This window comes from Mauremys reevesii, linkage group 1 (genome assembly GCF_016161935.1).
Source record: "Mauremys reevesii isolate NIE-2019 linkage group 1, ASM1616193v1, whole genome shotgun sequence".
NCBI classification, from domain to species: Eukaryota; Metazoa; Chordata; order Testudines; family Geoemydidae; genus Mauremys; species Mauremys reevesii.
In genome coordinates, this window is record NC_052623.1 from 309895579 (window position 1) to 309920176 (window position 24598).

Below are 24598 nucleotides of genomic sequence, written 5' to 3' on the forward strand. Positions count from 1 at the left end.
TGAACCTCTATGGATGCAGCTAAGTTAAAATAAACTATAATTGTCTCAGTCTATAGTTGTTTGCAGTGTAGTTGTAGCCATGTTGGTCCCGGACCTGAAAAAGAGCTCTGTGTAAGCTCAAAAGCTTGTTTCTTTCACCAACAGAAATTGGTAGCCAGTAGCTGGTAAAAGCTGGACCAGGTAAGTGGCAATTAGCCATGTGGGCACTTGCCTGCAGGAAGCAGGTAGTAACAGATCCACACAATCCACAGTGGTACTATATCTGGCATATTTATTCTGTAGCCTTTACTGACTACATAGAGAAGTCAGCTGGATGGTAAAACGTTCATACAGCACAGCATTGTTAACATAACACAACATAACATGCTTAGAGAAGAAAGCCAAAGTTATAAGTAGTTGGAAAAATTCTCCTTCCAAAGTATTTCTTGAACATTCTGATTATTTTTCTTTGAATTCTGAGAAAATATGTTTTTATACAACACTGTACATGCCTCATTTTCATGCTTAGGTAAATGTATATCTGAAAAAATATTAACATTTTTATTGTAAGAAACTAAAGTCCTTTAGGAATAAATATAGGTAATGCATTACTGACAAAAATTATACATAACAGTATCATGCATTCACCATATGATATTTAAATCAGGAATCACATAAGCTAATCACATTTCAACTTCATTTTAAAGTTTCCTTTATAATTAGTCCAAAATGATGCAATTCACTAAACAGAGTTTAATCACTACAGACGGTAAGTAAACTGCAGAGCATGAGCATAAATGACAAAATTGCATGTCTCGTCCACAATTTATTTCTAATTTAATTAAAGCCTATGCTTTTTAACATGTTCCTATCGTTTTACATTTTATCTCCATTCATTTAAATACCTCACCTGCCAGATTGTTTTGTACATTTTCCACTGGGATCGTTAAAGAAATGTAGCTGATCAAAATTCACTAAAGGAGGTAGTTTTGTAGTGTTGAAATAAAGATTTCCCTCTAGAAAATATCCTTTAAGGAATTCTTCCCCTTCCCTCCCTTATTTTGCTAACCACTCAGACAAGTGGTCAGAAATGCCCAATGGATACAAAATATCCAATTAAATCCAAAAAGAATATAAGACAGACCTCTACACAGAGGAAATCTGAAATGTTGGAAAAACTAACCCAGGATCCTCCTGGCAATGAACTCACATAGTAGTTTACTACTGTAGTAGTTTGCTATGGTAAAATCAAATACTATGGCTAGCAGAACATCTTATCCTACCTGCTTCCTGCAGGCAAGTGCCCACATGGCTAATTGCCACTTACCTGGTCCAGCTTTTACCAGCTACTGGTAACCTACTTCAAAATAAGTGAGGTAGAGGATGTTCCATATCAAAGCTCCTCAACTACTTAAGAAAGGTTTTTTATCAACTGCTTATCCAAGTCTTTTGGAATGTTCTTCCAACAGAACACATGTAATCAATTTTCTGAGATATGTAAAAGTTCATGCACACTGCATGTCACTCTGCTGAATTTCTAATAGAGGCTACCAACATCATGTTATTTTACTACTTGAGTTACTTTATTTTCCACTGCTATACATTTTATTTACTATAATACTTTTCAAAACACTACAAGAAATCCTAAGTGAAGGGAGATAATTTCTGATATAGGTTCCTGATATACTACTGCCTTATTCTAGTTCTATGCCTGTCCACAGATATCAGTTGATTTAGTCCAGCATACAGTGAAGGTCAACGCATTCATGAATTGGATCCAACTAACAGAAAAGAAACTGTAGGCCTCTTTAAAACTGTAAATTCCTATACATCTGTTTTCCAGAAACTATCTTTATTTTTAGACTAAAGAAAATCTAAAGTGTATGAGATGCCCAAAGTATAAAGTATTTTCATGATGCAAGAATTCCTCTGATTGTTTTCAAATGAGAGAGTTTATCCTGTCTTATTCGCATATAAAACATTTTAAGCCTTTGGCTTTCCCTTAGGCAAAATCTAGGCCAGGGAAAGAAAGAGAAAGAAAGAGGATGAAGAAAGAGGGTAACAAAGTAAGACTAAACATACATGCTGAAGTAACAATTCACCAACTGTAATTGTTTCCAGTGTAAGAACATAAGAATGGCCATACTGGGTAAGACCAAAGGTCCATCCAGTCCAGTATCCTGTCTACTGACAGAGGCTAATGCCAGGTGCCCCAGAGGGAGTGAACCTAACAGGTAATGATCAAGTGATTGCTCTCCTGCCATCTATCTCCACCCTCTGACAAACACAGGCTAGGGACACCTTTCCTTATCCATCCTGGCTAATAGCCATTAATGGACTTAACCTCCATGAATTTATCTAGCTCTCTTTTAAACCTTGTTATAGTCCTAGCCTTCACAACCTCTTCAGGCAAGGAGTTCCACAGGTTGACTGTGCACTGCGTGAAGAAAAACTTCCTTTTATTTGTTTTAAACCTGCTGCACATTAATTTCATTTGCTGGCCCCTAGTTCTTATATTATGGGAACAAGTAAATAACTTTTCCTTATTCACTTCCTTCACACTACTCATGATTTTATATACCTCTATCATATCCCCCCCTTAGTCTCCTCTTTTCCAAGCTGAAAAGTCCTAGCCTCTTTAATCTCACCTCATATGGGACTCGTTCCAAAGCCCTAATCATTTTAGTTGCCTTTCTCTGAAACTTTTCTAATGCCAGTATATCTTTTTTGAGATGAGACCACCACATCTGTACGCAGTATTCAAGATGTGGGCGTACCATGGATTTATATAAGAGCAATAAGATATTCTCCGTCTTATTCTCTATCCCTTTTTGAGTGATTCCGAACATCCTGTTCGCTTTTCTGACTGCTGCTGCACACTGGACGTCTTCAGAGAACTATCCACAATGACTCCAAGATCTCTTTCCTGATTAGTTGTAGCTAAATTAGCCCTCATCATATTGTATGTATGGTTGAGGTTATTTTTTCCAATGTGCATTACTTTACATTTATCCACATTACATTTCACTTGCGATTTTGTTGCCCAATCACTTAGTTTTGTGAGATCTTTTTGAAGTTCTTCACAGTCTGCTTTGGTCTTAACTATCTTGAGCAGTTTAGTATCATCTGCAAATTTTGCCATCTCACTGTTTATCCCTTTCTCCAGATCATTTATGAATAAGTTGAATAGGATTGGTCCTAGGACTGACCCTTGGGGACACCACTAATTACCCCCTCCATTCTGAAAATTTACCTTTTATTCCTACCCTTTGGTTCCCTTTCTTTTAGCCAGTTCTCAATCCATGAAAGGATCTCCCCTCTTATCCCATGACAGCTTAATTTACGTAAGAGCCTTTGGTGAGGGACCTTGTCAAAGGCTTTCTGGAAATCTAAGTACACTATGTCCACTGGATCCCCCTTGTCCACATGTTTGTTGACCCCTTTGAAGAACTCTAATAGATTAGTAAGACATGATTTCCCTTTACAGAAACCATGTTGACTTTTGCCCAACAATTTATGTTCTTCTATGTGTCTGACAATTTTATTCTTTACTATTGTTTCAACTAATTTTCCCCCCAGTACTGATGTTAGACTTACTGGTCTGTAATTGCTGGGATCACCTCGAGAGCCCTTTTTAAATATTGGCATTACATTAGCTATCTTCCAGTCAGAAGCTGACGTGGAGCCAATAATAAACAATAACAACAGCTAAAACTGTCAAACACGACTAATGATTTTGGGTGCCTCAACTTCGGGGTGTCCAACAAAGCACACCTGAAAGAAGTCTAATTTGCAGAAAGTGTTGAGCACCCAGCCTCTGAAAAGCAGGCACCTCTAAGGAATTTCAAGCTGAACATCTCAAAATTGAGATACCCAGAATTAATGGTCACTTCTGAAAATCTTGACCCAGGTTTTTCAAGTGAGAACATATAACAGTCCCTTTCTCCTCAACTGTTAAGATCATGGCCATAAAAAGACGCAGGATTCTATTCCCATGTCCAACTCTGGAGAAGGAAAGAAAACAATACAATGTAGTTAGGTTGAAATCGAGGCCTATTATAAAATATCTGTTTGAATAAAATGTCTTTTACTGGTTTACCCTGAAACTGCATCACTTACCTTAGCACATCACAAAAATCCCTGTTCTACTCTGTATGTTAAAATCACATTCTTGCACCACATATAATTCTTCAAATGCATCAAATAAATAGGGATTTTAGTTGAAAATAAAAAGGCTGATTCCTGTTAACAATACTTCTCTAGTCTTAATTTTTCTTATAATATTAATAACAAGAAATATACCTAAAGAAAATGTGTATTGTATGTTCAAAAGGAAAAATAAGGAAGAAGCACATATTCTCAGCAATTGAACGTGTGCAAAATTCCATTTTTAACAACTCAGACATGCATAACTTTTCCACTTTTTATTAGAAAAATTAAACTTTGCGTAGTGCTATAATTATAATAAAGCAAGATACAAAATCTTCCATTCCCTTGTTTCTGGTTTAGTGACACGTTCAGAATTGTTGTCCAGTTAAATAGCTGAAAATGTTTGGAATGGCAGGAATTTAGAAATGCCTCTTTCAATGGACATATCTGAAAGGTAGCTTTGTATAAACAGCTGTGTTTTGAAAATGCTTGCCACCTCGAAATTGGTCCTTGTGAATTGAAATGTTTGCCTTATTGCCAACAGGGCATATTAGTGTAACTGCTGCATTTTTACTTTTTATCACTGTCTCTCTAACTGCTGAAGTGGAAAAGAAAGATTGCCAAAGCCTGATGGGCTTCTTTTCCTTTCTGTCCACTCTGACTTGGTTCTGAGCTGTCGGTTGCTCCAGTGATGAGAAACGATTTTCAGTTTATCTATTCTCTGAATGTCTTTCCCAGCTCAAACAATGGTAACGCCCCCTTGTGAATCAATGACTGAAAGTGAAACAAACCTAATTAAGGCATACCAGTCATTGCCCACAGGACAGATAATTAGTCTGAAAAGGGTCACACCATTTCAAAGAGTACTGAACGTATTCTTATGTTCTTATGTATATCAATCTGCTGAATACAAAGGGTTTTGCTATCTGCTTTGCACCCCACAACTTAAGTAAATACTGAGCACTGCAAACTCTAGTTTCACAAATGAACCATTTGAAGCCAGAACCTGGAATTTACCAACTTTAAAAAAACAAACACAATGTTCTTATGTTCTTATTTGTTTAAAAAACAACAGACATCGCTATAATATCTAATGGCGGAGTCTGGGTGGATTTCAACCAGTGGTAAAGGACTTCCAAAAAGGATAAGAAACCTGCCCATAAAGATTTGGAACGGGTTCAAGTTAGATTCCTAAGTAAATAAAGACAGTATTAAAATTATAAACAATACTTAGAGGTTTAGGCAAATAGCAGCAGACATTATGGAGGTCTCTGTTTTGGATTCTTATATATCTGTACTGAATTAGATGAGAAAATGTTGTATACACACTAAAGGAACAGTTACTGATTACTCTATTCACTTGCATTAAACATTCTTTATAACATAAAAGACATGAGAGATCTTCACTAGCTCATAGACAAAAAAGCTCTCACAACAAAATTCCTACTTAATAGAACTGTGTAATTTTTCATTTAAATTAAACATTGATGAAGCTGCACTATTTGAATGAGTGTGTGTTTAAGAAATTTAGCAAATGCCATACACATTGTTCAAGGGAATAGGACAAATTCTCCTAGCCCTTTGGTTTCTCTTTGTATTTTTTTATTACTACTTTTAAAATTGCAAATTTAAAATTTATCCATTTCTATTAGGGACAAATCCAAAAGTCTTTGCTCAGTTTTTATTCAGTCCTAATTCAGGAAAAACTCCTGTTGAAATGGGAGTTTTGTGTGACTATGGATTGAATAAAACTAAGCAGGGCCTTGTGGATAATTCCCCCTAAAACTCCAGATTGGTAAATTAGATCTTTGTGCAGCACAAAGTATTTCAACTTCAAAAATATCAGAAGTAATTAATACCAAAAATGATAATTTTAAGTAGGAAAATTTTGGTTTGGAATTTTTATTGGAATTGGAATGCGGGGCAGTACCCTTTGTTTACTAGTATTGGCATGTTTAATGGAGACAGGGAGTACCGGTCAAGGTGTTCAGGGGACTGTTACCTTAGAATAAAATCATCTACATATCTAATGCATGTGTATTAAGCAGGAAGCATCTAACTGCACTACAACAAGAAAATGACAAACCTGATAATTCCTCAGTATATAAGTTTTAGCTGACAGGTAGTAGTACTGGATAATCTCTTTGCCAGAGGCATATTAGCTTTCACAAGAAATCTCCCAGTATACCTGGGCATCTATTTTCATAGTTCATCCAATACTGCATATGCAATATAAACCTTGAGTAGGTACATGAAGCATAAATAATCTCTCTCTCTCTCTCTCTCTCACACACACACACACACACACACACAGAAATATTTTGCATACAACATTAAACAGGCTGCATTTTTTTATCATTAAAAAAATGAAGCCTTACAGAGTATTTACTTTCCAATATAAACACATAATGCAGTAAGGCTTCATTTTTTAAAGGAAAATGAAATTTGCACACTCTAATGTTGAATGCAAAATATCAATTTATATGCAGGTTAATTTTTTAAACAGCAAATTGCAGGTGACTTCTGACTTTGAAGTGCCTAGTATACCTCTGTTCATGATTAGAAAATAATCACAGCCAACCCTCCCACCCCCAAAAAATCAAAACAACCAGTTGACATAAGGAAAGTTCACAGTGGCCAGAGTAAGAAACATTTAATCTTCTACATATCATTTTATACCTAATGCATGAATGCTGCACAACTTGATTCTGTGGTTTGGCACCAAAAAATCTACATTAGGAATCCAGGGATTTGGCACTCTCCTATTTAGTATGGTATGCTGAAGTCATACATAAAAATGTAATTATATTTAAAACTCCCCACTAATTTGACACACACTTTACCACCCAAACACCCCTGAAGTCTTGTTCTGTACATTATCTATTTCCTTCCCTCTCCCATGTTATCACCTTAGCATCTTCTCTTCTCATGATTAATCAAGGCTCAATCCTGCAAAAGTGTATACACAGGCTTAACTTGATGCATGCAAATAATCCTTCTAAAATCAAGCTGACTACTCATGTATTAAAAGCAAAGCATGAATGTAAGTTGTTGCAGGAGCTAGGTGTCATTCAGTAAGCTCTTTAGGCAGTGACATGTCCTAGACATTATCATCCTGATTGTGCAAACCCTGAAGTTAACGGGGCTGCTCATGTGCATAAATTTAAATACGTGCATAAGGGTTTCCAGGACGGGCACTAAGTAAAGCACCCTGCACACGCATAGTGCTAGATAAAATATTTAATATGATACTAGTAATAAATAATAACTCAATTTCAGATACAGAAATTGCCCAGGAACATTTTCAAAGCTGTCGAAATTGTAACATTATTCAAAACCAAATCCACATGCCTTTTAAAATGAAACACGGTATCTGCTAAGGATGAGTTTTGTGGTTAAGACTCAGGGCTGAAAGTCAAGTGTTTTAGGTACTTTCCTTGACTCTGCCACAGGTGTCCTGTTGGACTTTGGTTAGAGAACAATCTGTGCCTCAGTGTCCTCTACTGTACAAAAGGAATAACACCACTTATCCTAAGTGAGTCTGAACTGATGTCTTCAAAGAGAGTGGTGATCCTAAGGCGAAAGATTTTACCTACTCTAAATGAAAAGTATTCATATTTATAATAAAACACAAAGAGAGGTTTTTGGTTCCCCCTTCCAGATATGACTGGGTTTTTCATAAGTCTAAGTGAGTTAGACCCCTAATTCCCACTGAATTCCAATGGGAGTTGGGCACCTAACTCACTTTGGCTGGGAGTTTCAAAGGAGTCTGAGTGGCCTAGGTGCCCAACTCATTAAATCTCAGTGAAAGCTGGGTGCCAAACTCACCTAGGCTTCTTTGACATCCTCAGTCATGGTATTCAGCCCATTGCCTTTTTAACCCCGGTATAGAGCAATTAACTATCTAGTGTAAAAAGTTCAAATAAGCTATCAGCAAAAAGATTGTTTTACTGAGTGCTTGCTTGGCCTGAGTAAAGGGATGAGTGTATATTTTAAAAGCAACTGTAAGTGTTACTAAATGAGACAAACATTTTTAAAACTTTCTCAGGCAGACCAAAGGGGAGTGGTACTTGAATTTGTACTCTTCCCTGAATCACAACAAAGAAACTAGTCCTTGGGTTACCTCCCACACAGGTTTTTAGAAATCAATCAGTTGTGTCAGACTCTAGTGGAACAATGTCAATTAGATTTCCTGCAATTCATATACAAGTGATAGAGCTGTTTGTAACAATACATGGAACAAACAAACGCCGAAACACAATAATTGCTTTCAAATGACAAGTTAAAGAATTAGCCATACAAAAGCTAAGAGTAAAATCTAGTCCCCCTAGTTTGTATCTTGTTTTTTAATTTTATCACCTACACTAACTGTAGGAGTATAATTATCTTTGGGGGAAATGAATGAACTTGGCTTGACTCGATTATCAACAGCACTGATTTGTCCCAGTTCTGAGGTCGCTTAGGGCAGGTCTACACTACTCATTATGGCAATATAACTTACGTTGCTCAAAGGTGTGGAAAAAGCCACCCCCACAAGTGACACAAGTTACACCAACCTAAGCGCTGGTGTGGACAGCACTATGTCATCGGGAGATGCTCTCCCACCGACAAAGTTACTACCTCTCGCAGAGGTGATGTAATTATGCTGACAGGAGATCAGCATAGAGCATCTTCACCAGATGCGCTGCTGTGGCTACAGTGATGTAGCACTGCTAGTGTAGAGTAACCCTTATAAAAAGGTTTGAATTCCACAGAAATTATTGTAATAAAATACCCGAAGAAGAATACCAGAAATCGATGGGAAGTTTGCCCAAGCAGGGACTTTTGGACTGGGCCCATCTTTTTAACCTTGCTTTTAACATAGGGAGTTGTGTCTGTGCATAGTTTGGTTATAAGGATGTGGCACTGCAAGCTGATCCCTGCAGATGGACCATTAGTAAATGGGGCAGCACACAGAAACAAGAATCAGCTTGCATTCAAGAATCAGCTTGCAGGATTGGGAACTAACGGTCTGGGAGTAGGTATAATTCCATGGGCAAGTTAATGAGAGAAAGGGAAGGGAGGTGTCATTTGATTTGTAAAAATCTACAGAATCATAATTGCAATGGTGTTACCCTTTGCAGCATGGTGGGGAGAACTTGCTCCCTCCCACCCCCGGCTCCCAACTCCTCTGGTTGATAGAAATTTTGATAATATAATGTCAATTGAAATGAGTCAAGTCGGGCTTCATTCAAAAGCTCTTTTCTCCCACAAACACAATAGTGCTAAACATGACAAACCTAGAACAATTATGTAAATATATCTTTGAGAAAATGTTTTGAAGTATAATTTTAAAAAGTTGATTTTTAACACAAGCATGTCAAACATGCAGCCCTCGCAAAGTTAAACTGTGCCCTCAACTGACAGTGTGTTATCAGCTAATGCTTAGAATATGGTACTTTATTATTTGTTTAATGTTACAGATAAATGGAAGGAGTGCTTCAAGTTGGTTTGCCATCATTGGGGGGAAAAAAAAAGCAGCAGCAGCAGTTCAGTAGTACTGATTATCAGCTTTGTTTATTATAACAAAAGAGTTGTAATGAGGCACTGGTTAAGATGTCAGCATCCAGCCAGAAATTACTGGAATCCCAGAGGGTCAAACAATTGAAATTATGATTCTGTAGATTTTTATGAATCAAATGATATCTCCTTTACCTTTCTGTCACTAACTTGCCCACAGAATGAGATTTTATTCCATTATGCTTCCGCACTACAAATTAGTAATGTGAGGATTTGCCTAGGCAGTGCGCAGTAGCAGGGTCCACATGGAGACTTAGTTTGTGGCATGCTAGTGCACTGTATATTTAACTACCCAGCTTTTCACATGCTAACTCTCCATCTAGATAAGCCCATAGTTACAAGAACTAACTGACCAGGCATATATTTATTTCTTTGTAAATCTGACATTTACCTCATTTCAAGAAATGAAGGAACAGATTATATTTTGATTATTTTATTTTGTACTAGTGTTTATTTGCATTTCAGGATGATCTGAACCATTGCTGTAACATGTATTATAAAACTGCAAAGCAGCGGACTGATTTCTGTATGTTTAGCTCACTCATTTTCTGTTCATTTTATTAATATAGTTATATTGTAAAGTTAAGTGATAAAAAAGCTTTACATGTATTCAAAGAGCAGACCTCAAATACTTGTCAAATGTCTTAGATAATTAATTATTTGCAGTTATTTAACCATGGTATATACAGTAATCAAGGTATTTGCTGGAGTAAGTGTGAGGAAGTTAAAGAGGATACTGAAGAGACTAAAGCAACCTTATCTATTTATCTTAAATAAAACTGACAACTTTTTAAGAGCAACTATTGTGCCACAAAAAAACACCCAAATCACATATATTTGTTAATGCAAGCAACTAAAATTATATACAGTATTGAATGGATAAGATGCAAATAAGAAACAAAAGGCAAATATTTTAAAACAAGGATAATATAGGTGTTAACTTAGATCTTAAGCAAGTGGATTGGACACAAGATTAATAGGCATTCCTTCTAAAGCAGAAAAAGGAAAGGATGGAGAAACTGCAATATGCCTCTCTTGCTTACTTCAGCAATTTTAATTTGAGATAGCTTTTATCACTAGCAGAACACATACTAGTTATCTATAATGTGTAAGTCAGTTTTATAGATAAGGACTTAGTGCCAGCAAATGGCGGGAAAACAGCCAAATCAGATACTAGTTCAGATTGTATATGCTTTACATCTCTGAAGACAGGAACCTTTTGCCAAGTGTGTAGTGTTTCCATCTGTCCATACCAGTGACATTTCAAAATGCATTTATCAATATCAATGAAGCATTGACCTTACCTTAGTTTTTGTAAACTATGCCACTGTGAATTTTAATACTAGAAGTAAAAGGCAACGTGAGAAATAAACATATAAAGAAAAGTATGGTTGATTCCACAGACACACACTGTATGGTGAGCTTTGGTACACAGTCTGCTGTTTTAAAATAAATGCAGTAGTGTGTCCCATTTCATGCATAAAGACATCAAAAATTTCTCACAATATAGTTTTGAATGTGCTCAAAGCAGTTTCTTTCAGAGGGAAAGAGCTACCATACAGCTGCAGACAGGATATATTTTAAAGTATGATTCTACAAGATGATAAGCACATCTCAGAAGGGGGTGAGAGCCCTCAGTACCCACTGAAGTCAGTGAGGACTGCGGACACTCGGCATCTTAATGGTGGTGCTCAGACTCTGAGTTGAAAGCATTACCAGCTAAGTGTGCTTTTTTTTCCTGACTGCAATAAAGGCACTTTCCCTTTGTTATCCTAATGCAATGTAAGATTTTTCAAGTAAAAATAAGATGGGCAGTAATTAGACTGAATTTCCAATATGACAAACAATTTATTACAAGGTACACTTTCCACTCCAATGATATCTTTAAAAATTCAAGCTTGCTCCCAGAATAGCAGCTATAAAAGGAATTAGGAAAAGACAAAACCTGGGGATTATCAATTTTGTATGTTACTGTATAAATATCTCATGGACATGTCTCAGGATGCACTTATTTTGGGTGTATATTAATGCAACTGTTCCTTTTTCCTTGATTACATATACATTATGTTCTTTATATTTATAAACTCAGTCTTCAAAGAGTAAAAATTCATACTCTGCAAGAATTAGAGCTCAGTGGTTAAGTTTTCAAAGCCAATATAGCAGAGTCTGCTTTTAATGATAACAGTAGGAAAGAAAAATATTCTAAAGTAGCCAGAAATATGTGGAAAAAACATAGTGATATATTTTGTTTATTATTCTTTGGATCTTCAGCTTGCTATATTACTATATTAACTTTATTTATGCTGACTAGATGCCACTGCAATACTCCAGAAACCACAGCCATTTTCTTTTCTTACCTGCAACAATTAATATTATAGTGAGACGGCTAAATTATTTTATAGCCTTATAGTTTTTTCATACTAATTATTTCCTCTTCTTATATTTTAGGTCATCCTGTCATTCCTGTGAACAATAATCAATCATGGGATCTGAAGTTAATACTAGCAAATAAATGAATTGCTTGATCATCTATGACCATCTATACATGCTTCATCATCACAAACCTTATCAGTTTTATGGCATCAAGGAGACAGTGACCTTCATTTCCACAACATGCCTGTTATCATTGGACAAGGTGGTTACGAAGTTATCACTTATTTTCGGGAAGAAAATATTTGTGCTTCTTTGGCATTCATCATTTGACAAATGCAAGTATTTGTTTTATCAAGTGACCAGCTCTTACTGAAGTTGAAAACAGCATCTGTGGTATCCTTAAGGGCCCATTACTTTTCTGAAGACTTGAGCTAAAATGAAGGACATGCCACTCAAAATTCATTTTCTACTTGGCCTAGCTATCACTGCATTTGTACAAGCTGTAGATAAAAAGGTAGACTGCCCTCAGTCATGTACCTGTGAGATCAGACCTTGGTTTACCCCAAGATCCATATATATGGAAGCTCCAACAGTGGACTGTAATGATTTAGGCCTTGTTAATTTCCCAACAAGACTGCCTGCTGACACACAGGTTCTACTTCTACAGACAAACAACATTGCAAAAATTGAACACTCAGTAGACTTCCCCGTGAACCTTACTGGTCTCGATTTATCTCAAAACAATTTATCCTCAGTGATCAGTATTAACCTTAGAAAGATGCCACAGCTTCTTTCGGTGTACCTTGAGGAAAACAAACTTACTGAGCTGCCTGAAGAATGTCTGTCTGGACTGAACAATTTGCAAGAACTCTACATTAATCACAACTTGCTTTCCACAATTGCATCAGGAGCTTTTATAGGCCTTGATAATCTTCTTAGACTTCATCTCAATTCAAATAGCCTACAGATGATCAACAGTAAGTGGTTTGAAGCTATTCCTAACCTTGAGATTCTCATGATTGGAGAAAATCCGATCATCAAAATCGAAGAAATGAACTTTAAGCCTCTTATCAATCTGCGCAGCCTGGTTTTAGCAGGCATAAATCTCACTCAAATACCTGATAATGCTTTGGTTGGCCTTGACAATTTAGAAAGCATCTCATTTTATGACAATAGATTTGTTAAAGTGCCCCATGTTGCTCTTCAAAAAGTTACAAATCTCAAATTTTTGGATCTAAATAAGAATCCTATTAACAGAATACGAAGAGGAGATTTTAGCAATATGCTGCACCTAAAAGAATTGGGAATTAATAACATGCCTGAACTAATTTCTATAGATAGTCTTGCTGTTGACAATTTGCCAGATTTAAGAAAAATAGAAGCTACCAATAACCCCAGATTATCATACATCCATCCAAACGCTTTCTATAAACTTCCCAAGCTAGAATCACTCATGCTCAATAGTAATGCACTTAGTGCCCTGTACCGTAATACAATAGACTCTTTACCTAACCTCAAGGAAATCAGTATACACAGCAATCCAATCAGATGTGATTGTGTCATCCGCTGGATTAACATGAATAAAACCAACATTCGATTCATGGAGCCAGATTCATTATTTTGTGTGGATCCTCCAGAATTTCAAGGCCAGAATGTGAGGCAGGTACACTTTAGGGAAATGATGGAAATCTGCCTCCCACTGATAGCGCCTGAAAGTTTTCCCTCAACTCTGGATTTAGAAACTGGCAGCTATGTTTCCTTACACTGCAGAGCAACAGCAGAACCAGAACCTGAAATATACTGGATAACACCATCAGGTCACAAACTTTTGCCTAATACAGTTATTGATAAATACTATGTCCATTCTGAAGGAACATTAGACATAAGTGATGTTACACGAAAAGAAAGTGGACTATATACATGCATAGCAACTAACCTAGTTGGAGCAGATTTAAAATCAGTTATGATTAAAGTGGACGGTTCCTTCCCCCAGGACAGCAATGGATCTTTGAATATTAAAATAAAAGAAGTGCAATCTAATTCTATTCTGGTGTCTTGGAAAGCAAGTTCTAAAATTCTGAAATCCAGCATTAGATGGACTGCATTTCAGAAGACCGAGAACTCTCAGGCTGCACAGAGTGTTCGAATTCCATCTGATATAAAGGTATATAATCTTACTCATCTAAATCCATCAACTGAATATGAAATTTGTATAGACATTCCCACCATCTACCAGCAGAATAAAAAACAATGTGTCAATGTCACCACAAAAGGATTGGACCTTGCAGTGAAAAATTATGAAAAGACCAACATAATAGAATTCCTTGCCTGCCTTGGAGTTCTCTTGGGAGTCATCTGTGTGGTATATCTCTACAGTTGCATCTCACAAGAAATTAACTGTGGTGCAGGACACAGCTATTTAAGGAATTACCTGAAGAAACAATCCTTTTCACTCAATGAGCTTTATCCTCCTCTAATCAGTCTTTGGGACACCGGCAAAGAGAAAAGCACATCACTGGAAGTAAAAGCAACTGTGATAGGAGTACCAACGAATATGTCATGAAACACCAGTGTAAACACCAATGTTGGAAAAGTACAAGACTGCAGTTGTGCTAAATAAAAAGGCAAAAAAAAAAGTATTACTCGTTAGAAATCAGAAGTCTGGGCATTGCTGCTGGTGTTGACAAATAGGAATATTTACTGATTCAGCATAAAAAGGATTTAAACTAACTGACTTCTAAGGGTATTGTGCCAACCAAATACAATTACTCCATTTTTTAGAACTTCCATGTGACTTTTCAGTCTGGAATACAGTGCAAGTAGCCAAGAACATTTTCTGTATTTTTTTTAATTAAGTAATAGTAGAACTGAGCAATACCTCCTCCTGTGCTGTATTACACACACTAGCAGTGTGTTTTTGCAATGACCAGATAAACTAGAATTGACACGTGGTGTAATGAAATGGACAAATTCTGTAGAGTAGACACAGTGAGTATGTGAAACATTTTTTATGAGGAAAAATACATTTTTGATTAAAATCAAAAGAGTTTTTGGCTTGTTTCTTAAAAAAAGAGAATCCATCTGGGGGCTCCTCTTTGACAATAAACAAATTCATTTTAATGTCTTATAAAATCTCTCTCTATAAATCTCTTTATATATTTTCCAATTGAAATGCAGCTTTGACTGCATAGGAAATTTTTTCTGTTTTTTAGGCTGTATAACTGAAATAAATAACACAATAAATACTAATATAAAGTAGTTATCCATATGGTTAATAAGTAATAACTATATATATGTACCTGTTGGTCATTAAACCACACACAGACACACACACACCCCTCTTCATCCTCAAGGAGAAAAAAACAGGGACCTACTGCTGTCAGCGAATTAGATTTATTTTTTTACTTGGTGTCTGAAGATTGGATTTAATTATTAGACTCAAATAATGTAAATCCAATACTTTGGCTGCAATAAAAAGGCCAATTTAATGATTAACAGTGTCTAAAGTTTATGTTGCTTGGTACACAGACACACAATTTTTAACAGAACTTAGCAATCTTGTTGACATTTAGGATCTCTCTGTGGGATCAGAATTCTGTTCTGCTACAACAACAATCATCGCCAATAAAGGGTTTATTAATCTCTCCAGCTTTGAAGATGTGACATGCAAATAACTGAATGACATACACTGAAATAAAATGAATGCTTGAGCCCACTCACAATGACCTTAATGGCAAAATTCCCCTTCTATTCATTAAGAGTAAGGCTGGGCCTTGAAACAGCAAATGGACACTGTTGCTGACTCTAAATTTAAATCCAAATTCTGTCGGAGTAAATCTGACTATTCCTGGATTCAGTGGAAAAAGTAGTCCAAAACTGAAGTATGACATGCTAAGGAGTGTTGACCTCCAGGTGGTAGAAGACAGATGAAGAAGCTATCAGCAAAATTGCTACCTTACTCCAGTTAGTGGTTGTGTATACAAATACAGAGAACTAAGTCAGAAGGAAAAATGGAGTTTCCATTTAGGGAATGAAAAGAGTACATTTAGAGAATTAAAAATTATTAAAACAACATGTAAGAATCTAGCATATGAAACAAATAATAGGACAAAAAGCATTTTGGTTTTTACTATGCTTTAATATTTTTAAAGTATTGTAATCAAATACTTTAACAGATTTTATCTTTCTGAACTCATCTGAAATAAACATTTCTCTAGAATTATTGGCAGCATTTGTGTAGGTCAGAACCCTAACTTTGAAATTCTCCAGTGCTTTCACATTCATTTTTGTGTGTGTCCGCTTGCAAACAGACATTTAACATTTCCACTTATTCATGGCCTGCTGCATAATGCCATTGGCCTGTAAGCATTCCTAATACAGAAAATCATCTCATTTGATATATTACTAATGAATAACTTGCTTTCAAGTTAAAGTTGACAGTTTCTGATTAAATCCTAGTTGTTTCTGACCATGTGCACATTATTTTCAGAAAGATGTTTAAAACTAGAAAGGAGAACATGCCAGTACTAATTTTAAAATATCCCAAATTTGGATCTTTATAAATTCAATATGTTTTGCTGAACACAAATTTTACAAACCTGATGAATCACTATCACACACAGTCTGGCATCAGAATTTATCAGCTAGACATGCTCATACATCATAAGAGATTTCAGAACCTTGGACAGAGCTTTTAGAGCCAAGCTATTTATCAAAAACACAGGAGCTGAAATATGACCTATTACAATGCAAGTACTGTATAGGTCAGCAAGAGCTTGCTCATGTATCTTGTATGTTAATCTTTGGAATCTAGCTACATTTAGAACCTGTTACTGATATAGCTCAGAGGTGAGAATCTCATTTGTTTCAAGCAACAGTAAGTCAGCACAATGGTATGAAATAGCACACTAAATGAACACTAAATGGTAAGCACTGAAATGAAAAAAATATTTTTGTTTCAGCTGAATAAATGCAGCTGTTCATACCAAATCATCATGCTATTTATTTAAAAATCTAGTCTTGACTTTCTATTAGTGAAGAAAATGTTTGTTTGGCTAGCTAGGAGGGCATTCATTCTCTCCTATATCCCTGATACCTGACATATATATAATACCTAAATGTTGGTCAAAAGCACACCAATCATTTTATATGAAAATATACTTAAACATTTAAATTAGAGATTGATAACTCTATTGCTAGCTGTTCAGATGGAAAATATTCCATGGCTCTTGTGAGAAGGAGAAATTCATTACAATAAAGTGGCTCTGCCAGTCACCTCCCATGCGACCCTAAGCAAGTCACTTCACCACTCCACGTCTCATTTTCCCCAGTTCTAATGAACTTTACCTTCCACTGAAAAGCACTTTGATGTCTACCAACAAAAAGTGCTATGTGATAGTTAAGTGTTATTTTTAAATAGGGTAAGGCACTCCTATCCTTAAATAAGCATATATCCATTAACCTGAATGTAAGTATTACCTGTATAAAGACTATGAGATTTGTCCATTAGATCTGTGATTCTAAAGTTGGGGTCTATGGACCACAAGAGACCTGGGGAATTCTTTGTGGTGGTCTGTAGAATTAAATGTTTAGAGAACCAAGCAACAGGAAGGAGGGTTTGGGAGCAGGGATGTCCCATGAAAGATCTCTCTTTTGTGATTTGATCTGCAGAATGAAAAGTTTAAAGAACCCCCGCTTTTGAGTGTAACTTTTAGGGTTTACTAGTAGGAAACAAATGAGACTGGTTGATTTAGACACTAAGGATAATAACTATATTCCTTTACACAGGTATCATACATTTCAATGTCATTGTAGTTTTGTAGGATTCCATCAGAGTGCAAATTTGCTTTAGTCTGAGATTTCCTGAAACTGACAGGAAAGTCATTTTGATTCTTTGATGAAATTCTGTTTACCATAGACATTAAATGGGGAAATCTTTTGGAGATGGGATCATTTAAAAACTTTTATCCGACCTTAATGTTCATATTTACTCACTGGAAGTTTGTTTCAGGTTTTTATTGCACAGGCTACATTTTTTCTCAGCTCATATTTCTTTGATTAGTTCTGTGTTAAGATGGTGACAGAGATATATGCATTAACTACTCACCAGCAATGAAACGAAAAAAGACTGGGCTCAGAATGAGAATGTTACAACCCCATAACTAAGAATGTGCAAAAACCACATTGTCACTTTGTTTAAACAATTAAAGAATAAACTCAAACATTGCCATAAATTAGGCTCCCCACTTGTCAATTCTAAATTCTGCACAGTACAGGCACACAGCTGTGCACGGTAACTGCACAGTACAGGCACACAGCTGTGCACATAACTGCACTGTACAGGCACACAGCTGTGCATATAAGCACAAGATGAAGCATGATGAGCATAACGGATCTAAGGCAATCCACACCTGCGTTAAAGAGAGCACTGCTGCACAGCCATCAAGTTACTTCTACTCAGAAACAGGAGTAAGACCAAACAGGTGGGACATGTTGATAAGTGCCTCATTTTGATGTGAAGAATTGCACTTAAACCCGTATCTCCTCAGATGCACCGATTCTCACATCCCAAGATCGCCACTGACTTCAATAGATCAGGATTTCACTCCAGTAAATGCACTCCCCATACTTTAAAAAGATTCCAGCTCAGTGCATAGGTATGTAGTACATAGCAGGTGCCCAGTGAGCCCATAACCACATTATAAACAATAGTACATTCTCCACTAACACTTTTAAAAAATGGTATTATGGTATATATCTGTGCTTTAAGTGTAAATTCATTAGCGTTCATGAATGTCTGAATTAAAAAAGAAAAATTAGTAAGCAAGGAAATTAAAAATTACATTTATACTTCTCAGACAAGGTATGGACTCTCACCCAAAGAGCAACAACAACTTTCCTCTATTCCAGCAGACATAACACAAGTGAGCTGAGCTGCCAAAGCTAACACAAATGCACAAGTTAACACCACTAAATCAAAAAGGCATATTTGGAGGTCTCATTCATTCTTCCATCAATTTCCAAACCACAATGAGTGTGTGTGCGCGTGCATGCTCCCCCAAGTATAAATTAGCCAAGAAAGTATTTACACCACACTTGCAGTTGACTCCTTTAAGAACTAAATTAACAAAAAATCTTGAAAAGGCATTCATTAAAGAGATTCCTATGGTGCCATTATAAATCATATAGTTATTTGCCTCCATTCATTGCCTTAGCTCCTCAAACTTTCACTTAAATATGGTTGCATTGGGCATATTTTTATAAGATTAACTTTAAAAACTCCCATATAACTTTTTCCTCTTTAGGCTACTACTACAATGATCTAAGTCCAATGGTGCAGTTAAAGTTGTGGCTGGTTGAGTGAGAGTGATCTTGTTTAAGTAGTGAAAGCTTTATTTTTAAATTCCTTGTGTCTATCAGTATTAATATGATTAATTATTTGTATTACCAGAGTTCCTAAAAACCCTAATCATGAACCAGGACTCCATTGTGCTAGGAGCTGTACAAACACACAACAAATGATTGTTTTTAACTCAAATGCTCCATGAGATAGTATATGCTTAAAATCACCTGAAACCTCAACTCAAAGGAAAAGTTTTTGGCTGGCTGTTTCCTAATTTTTTAAAAATATTTCTAACCTAGGACTGAGGGGAACAGGAAATGTTATTCGGAGGTGGGAGCAGGCTATTTAACGAATGCCTCATTCATAAGATTTGCAGGCACAAAGGTCTATTCTTGCATGATACAAAGGAGTGAAGCTTCTCACCTGCAGATTTTAGATGGTGCACACTTTGTAGTAGCCTTATATGGCCTACAGAAAGGGGAGAGCAAGAGGATTATGGGGAACAGCCAATCAGGGTGTTGCTCATGCTCCTCCTGTGACTCTTCTCTTTCTCCACATGCAGTCCCCTAATAGGATGTGCACAGAAATACAGCTCCGTGTGAGTAAGTGTACGAGCCACAGAATATCCTGAAGGAGCTCATTGTGACATTACCAACCCTTCAACCTGGCTGGCATTAGGAAGCTTGTCAAGACCCCCAAAGAAACTGGAGTGGCTGGTGGAAGTCTTGTGCTGTCCTGCATGGAAATTGATGGGGGGGTCCCTTCCCAGACCCACATGCCTGAAAGGATTTCCAGTGCTCAACCAAACCCTCCTGTCTCCCTGAAAGTCTTAGGAAGCTTCTAAGCTCCTAAAATAAAATGACATCGCTGTCCAACTGATGAACATAAGTAGAATAGGCTGTCTCCCAATGATCCTGTTTAGGCTTGTCAGGGATCTGATGACAATATTTAAGTTTGTCAGGATCTGCCATGCCTAATAAGGGTCTGAATCATTAAAGGTGGTGGTTGTTGTTGCTAAATCTATTGAGGCTTCGTTCAATAACCACACTGAGGCTCACAGCAGGGCAGTGGGGTGCTGCAGAACTTTCCAAAGGTCATAGGCATTCACCAAAGGGCCTGCAAAAAGGGAGCATTACCCCACTTTACCATCACCCTATGCTCCTCTTTTCCACTATCTCCACATGCTCCCATTCCCATTACTGCTGCTCTCCCTCCTCCACCACTTTCCCCACCCAACTGGAATCACCTATAGCCACCTTCACCAATGTCCTTCCCTTCCAAGCTCCATGATTTTCCATCACCTATCACACTTCCTACAGTCTACCTAAGTTCCATAGGAAGTGAGCACACTAGAAGGTCCTGAGGTTCTTGGGGCTAGTGGGGGGACTCAAAAAGGGAGCAAAGAACCACAAAGCAGAGGCAATGTAAACGGCAATCACACTATCTACTTAAATTTCAGCTTCTCAAGGATAGAGAACAGAATTGCTTTACACACACCTTTGCTTCTAAAAAAAATTAGAGTTTAGAATGCAATATCATAAAATCAGTCTTAACTGACTTTTCACTTACGTGAAATGGTCCCTGTCAAATGGTTGAATCCAATACAATTAATTTTAAATGTCTTCTACTTTCTGTTATGAAACCAAATTCTGCCAAAAAAGTATTAGAAAAAGTTTCTATTAAATTACACTTTTTGAGTGTCTTAATTTTTAGAGAGATTAACTGATTAACTTCAATTTACATTTAAGGACTTTTGCTATATGGCTAAGGACTACATTTCCCCCCTGCCTTTTATTAAACGAAAGCTTAGCTGTTCAGCGCTAATTTATGCTATTTTAAACTCATCTGAAATTACAGTCCAGTCTGATGTTACTATTTAAAATCTTACTAATAAATCCTTACCTGTATTGTGTAGCCCTTAAAGTTTAGTCAATTCTAATCTTCGGTCATATCTATTAGATCTTGATTAACTGAATCCAGTACATTAGATTTATCTACTTCCATCTATCTACCTTTTTGTCTGTCTCCGCCCACTTCCTCCCGCCTTTTTCTGTAAGGTGGCAAATAAAATTTGAGACTGTTTTGGACTCTGGTGTACACCTCTATTTAAGATGTTTTATTTCAAGAGCCTCTAGCTTAATTTAGCTTCAGATATAATCCACCAATTTTCAGGCCAGTATTTCTTTGTGGATTTTAGGTGAAGGGGGGCACAATTAGTTTTATTGTGGAAATTCAGTGGCAATCTTAACTCTACAATGGTTGTTGTTACATCATGATGAATGCCTTACTTCATAGGTACCCAAGGATTTTGTGTAATATGATCTAAACGGTTCCAGTTCATGACTTTTCTGAGTTTCATGAAATTATATTACTGAGTTCCTCAGTGCACAGGGAGTGACTCAGATAGTACTTGGGAATGCAAAGCTTCCAAATTGCCACAGCAAAAGAAAAGGCAGAATAAGTCACATGGACCAGCAAACTACTGAGTAAATTGTGTCTTTAGGATAGGTCTACATTATGTGACCAGAAACTGCATAGTTAATGACACAAATTCAGAACTTTCCCAAGAATTACCTACATTTTAATACTACATTATGGTTTCGACACTTCAAAGCTTTCTTGTCTTATTTTACCTAATCTTGCTCTAACTAGCATATTTACTCTGTACACTGTAAGCACAAATCACTGCATAGTTATATTTCATTTTTTCAAAGATGGGAAAATGGTATTATGTTACACAACTTAGCTTCTTTTTTGAAATAGTTATCATTCAGGAATCCAATGCATTAAAGCCACTGTTTATTGTAGTTTCAAACTAGTAAATACAGAAGCTGAGTAGGATTTGAAATTGATTTTCCTTATCTTCATATTTGAATATCTTCAGTACCAGTAGAGTAAACCTCACTTTGTAGCAACTACAGAAGATGTTCAGGCAGTAGCTGGTTTTAAGATATCAGAAATGGCATTATCAAAGACATAAGACTGAAAAGTCTTGTTGATGCAGTTTTTCAATAGAACACCTATAATACCTGAGTTCTTTCTGTTGGGCTAATATTACTATGTTGATGAATACTGTGTTCTGTTGATATAAGGTTAAAACTCTACTTTCTGGTAGCTGCATTTCACATCAGAACTCTGGCATACATTTGGGCAAACACTGCTTAATGATAGTAAACATCTCACATATATTTTAGTTTAGGTAACTGTCACATGCAACCAAAATATAACTCCAGTTATTACACAAAAGCCCTGGATTAGATAAAAATACACCCAACAGACTGATGAAAAGGGCACCCAAATATATGTTTAAGTCATTCTTAACAACATATTTTTCCATTACTCACAAATTGTAAATGCTCTTTATTAATAAAAGAATGAGTCAGTGGATAGGAAAATACACTTCTGTTTCCCAAGACATGATTTTCTGGTCTCTCAGATGACTCCGACTAAGAATAGGATTTTTAACATTTTTACATTTTAAAAAGTAGATAACTATTAATTTGATAAGCCAGAGTGGGCCAACAGTTAGCTAAGGACAAGAGTGTGACAATATGATCTGATCTGTTCTACTGCCCCTAGAGCAGCCTGGGAGCAAGACTGAGAATCTTAATCTCCCTCCCAGTTTCCCTGCTGTTCCAGGGAGGGAGTAAGCCAGGGTTAGGCAAACTATGGCACGCATGCCAAAGGCAGAACGTGAGCTGATTTTCAGTGGCACTCACACTGCCCGGGTCCTGGCCACTGGTCCAGGGGGCTCTGCATTTTAATTTAATTTTAAATTAAGCTTCTTAAACATTTTAAAAATCTTATTTACTTTACATATAACAATAGTTTAGTTATATATTATAGACTTATAGAAAGATACCTTCTAAAAACTTTAAAATGTATTCCTGGCACACAAAACCTTAAATTAAAGTGAATAAATGAAGACTCAGCACACCACTTCTGAAAGGTTGCCGACCCCTGTAGTAAACTGTGCTGGGTATTCACTGGCTGGTGTGTTAGGAGGATGGGGGGAAAGGGGGCGGAAGTGGGGTTGGAGCCAAAGCTCTGGTCATGATCTGCAAAGACCCATCCCATCACTTTGACGCTGTCACATCTCTCATCACATCCCTCCACTACTTCCTTCTTCTCTGCCATATTCTAAGCTACTAGTCTTCACTGTCAAGGTCTGACCCTACCTAACATCTCTCAGTCAGTACTGAAAGGTTGACTCCCACCTCCAATCAGTCAATGATGCCAGCCTGCATTGCCCACTTGTTAAGTATTCAAACAAGACCTTTGTGTTCTTCCATGCTGCCTCTTATGCATGGGAGGCTTTCCCCATAAACACCTGAAAAACTAATGGATTATCCTCCTTCAAGTCCCTGCTTAAAACTTTCTTTTCCCATTATGCCAACAACAAAACCCATAAACTTGACAATGGCTATGATAAAGATGTGCTGAGATCACAGCCTATCATGTTGCTATAACCTCATTGCTTCCTCGTAACTCCCTGTCAGTTTATAGCCATCTGTTGTCTCTTGTCTTATACTTAGAGTATAATCTCTTTGGGGCAAAGGTTGTCATTTGTTCTGTGTTTGTACAGCACCTAGCACAATGAGGTCCTGACCAAAACTAGGGCTCCTAAGCACTATGTAATACAAATAATAATAATAATAATAATAATAATAAACATTCCCTACTCCTTCCTCCTAATTGCTTCCCCTCCCTTTTCCCCACACTGCACAGCCTGCTTTCCCTTTAAGAAGGGGTTTTAAAAGTTTGTCTTTTTAATGTTGTTCAGTGCCCTGTTACAGTATGACTGAAACTCTTCTAGTTAAAAGAAAATTGCTTTATAGAATAATACAATATATATGAATATATGCTCAATTTCAAAGCCCTAATTCCCCTCTGGGAACCTATCCTTTACTCACCATGTGTAAATATTATTAGTATCATCAATGAAATATTTCATTATATCCTCTAGTATGCAAAACATATTGCTCTGCTGCAAATGCTATAAAGAAAGCATCTTTGACAACCAGCCTGCCTCCTGAGAGAGGATGAAACTCTTTGGAGGTAAGACACAGGATTGATAGTAGGGAAACCTATGTTTACCCATCAGTAAAATGGGGCATTATTATACGACAATTATACTTTCCTACCACACAGGGAGGCTCTGAACCTTAGTCTACTAATATTTGTGAGGCACTCAGC

General features: G+C 36.7%; 2 protein-coding genes across 10 annotated transcripts in view; one reads left to right on the top strand and one right to left on the bottom strand.

The window, feature by feature from the left end:
- The window catches only part of LRRN3 (leucine rich repeat neuronal 3), a 46492-nt gene extending 31471 nt beyond the window's left edge, over positions 1 to 15021 (top strand). The window contains exon 2 of the mRNA XM_039520114.1: positions 12136 to 15021. Within this exon, the coding sequence (XP_039376048.1) occupies positions 12497 to 14623 (2127 nt within the window). The 5' untranslated portion in view covers positions 12136 to 12496 and the 3' untranslated portion in view covers positions 14624 to 15021. The remainder of the gene's footprint in view (positions 1 to 12135) is intronic.
- Positions 1 to 24598, bottom strand: part of IMMP2L (inner mitochondrial membrane peptidase subunit 2) — an 866964-nt gene that overhangs the window by 390350 nt on the left and 452016 nt on the right. The gene's annotated exons all lie outside the window — the stretch shown is intronic.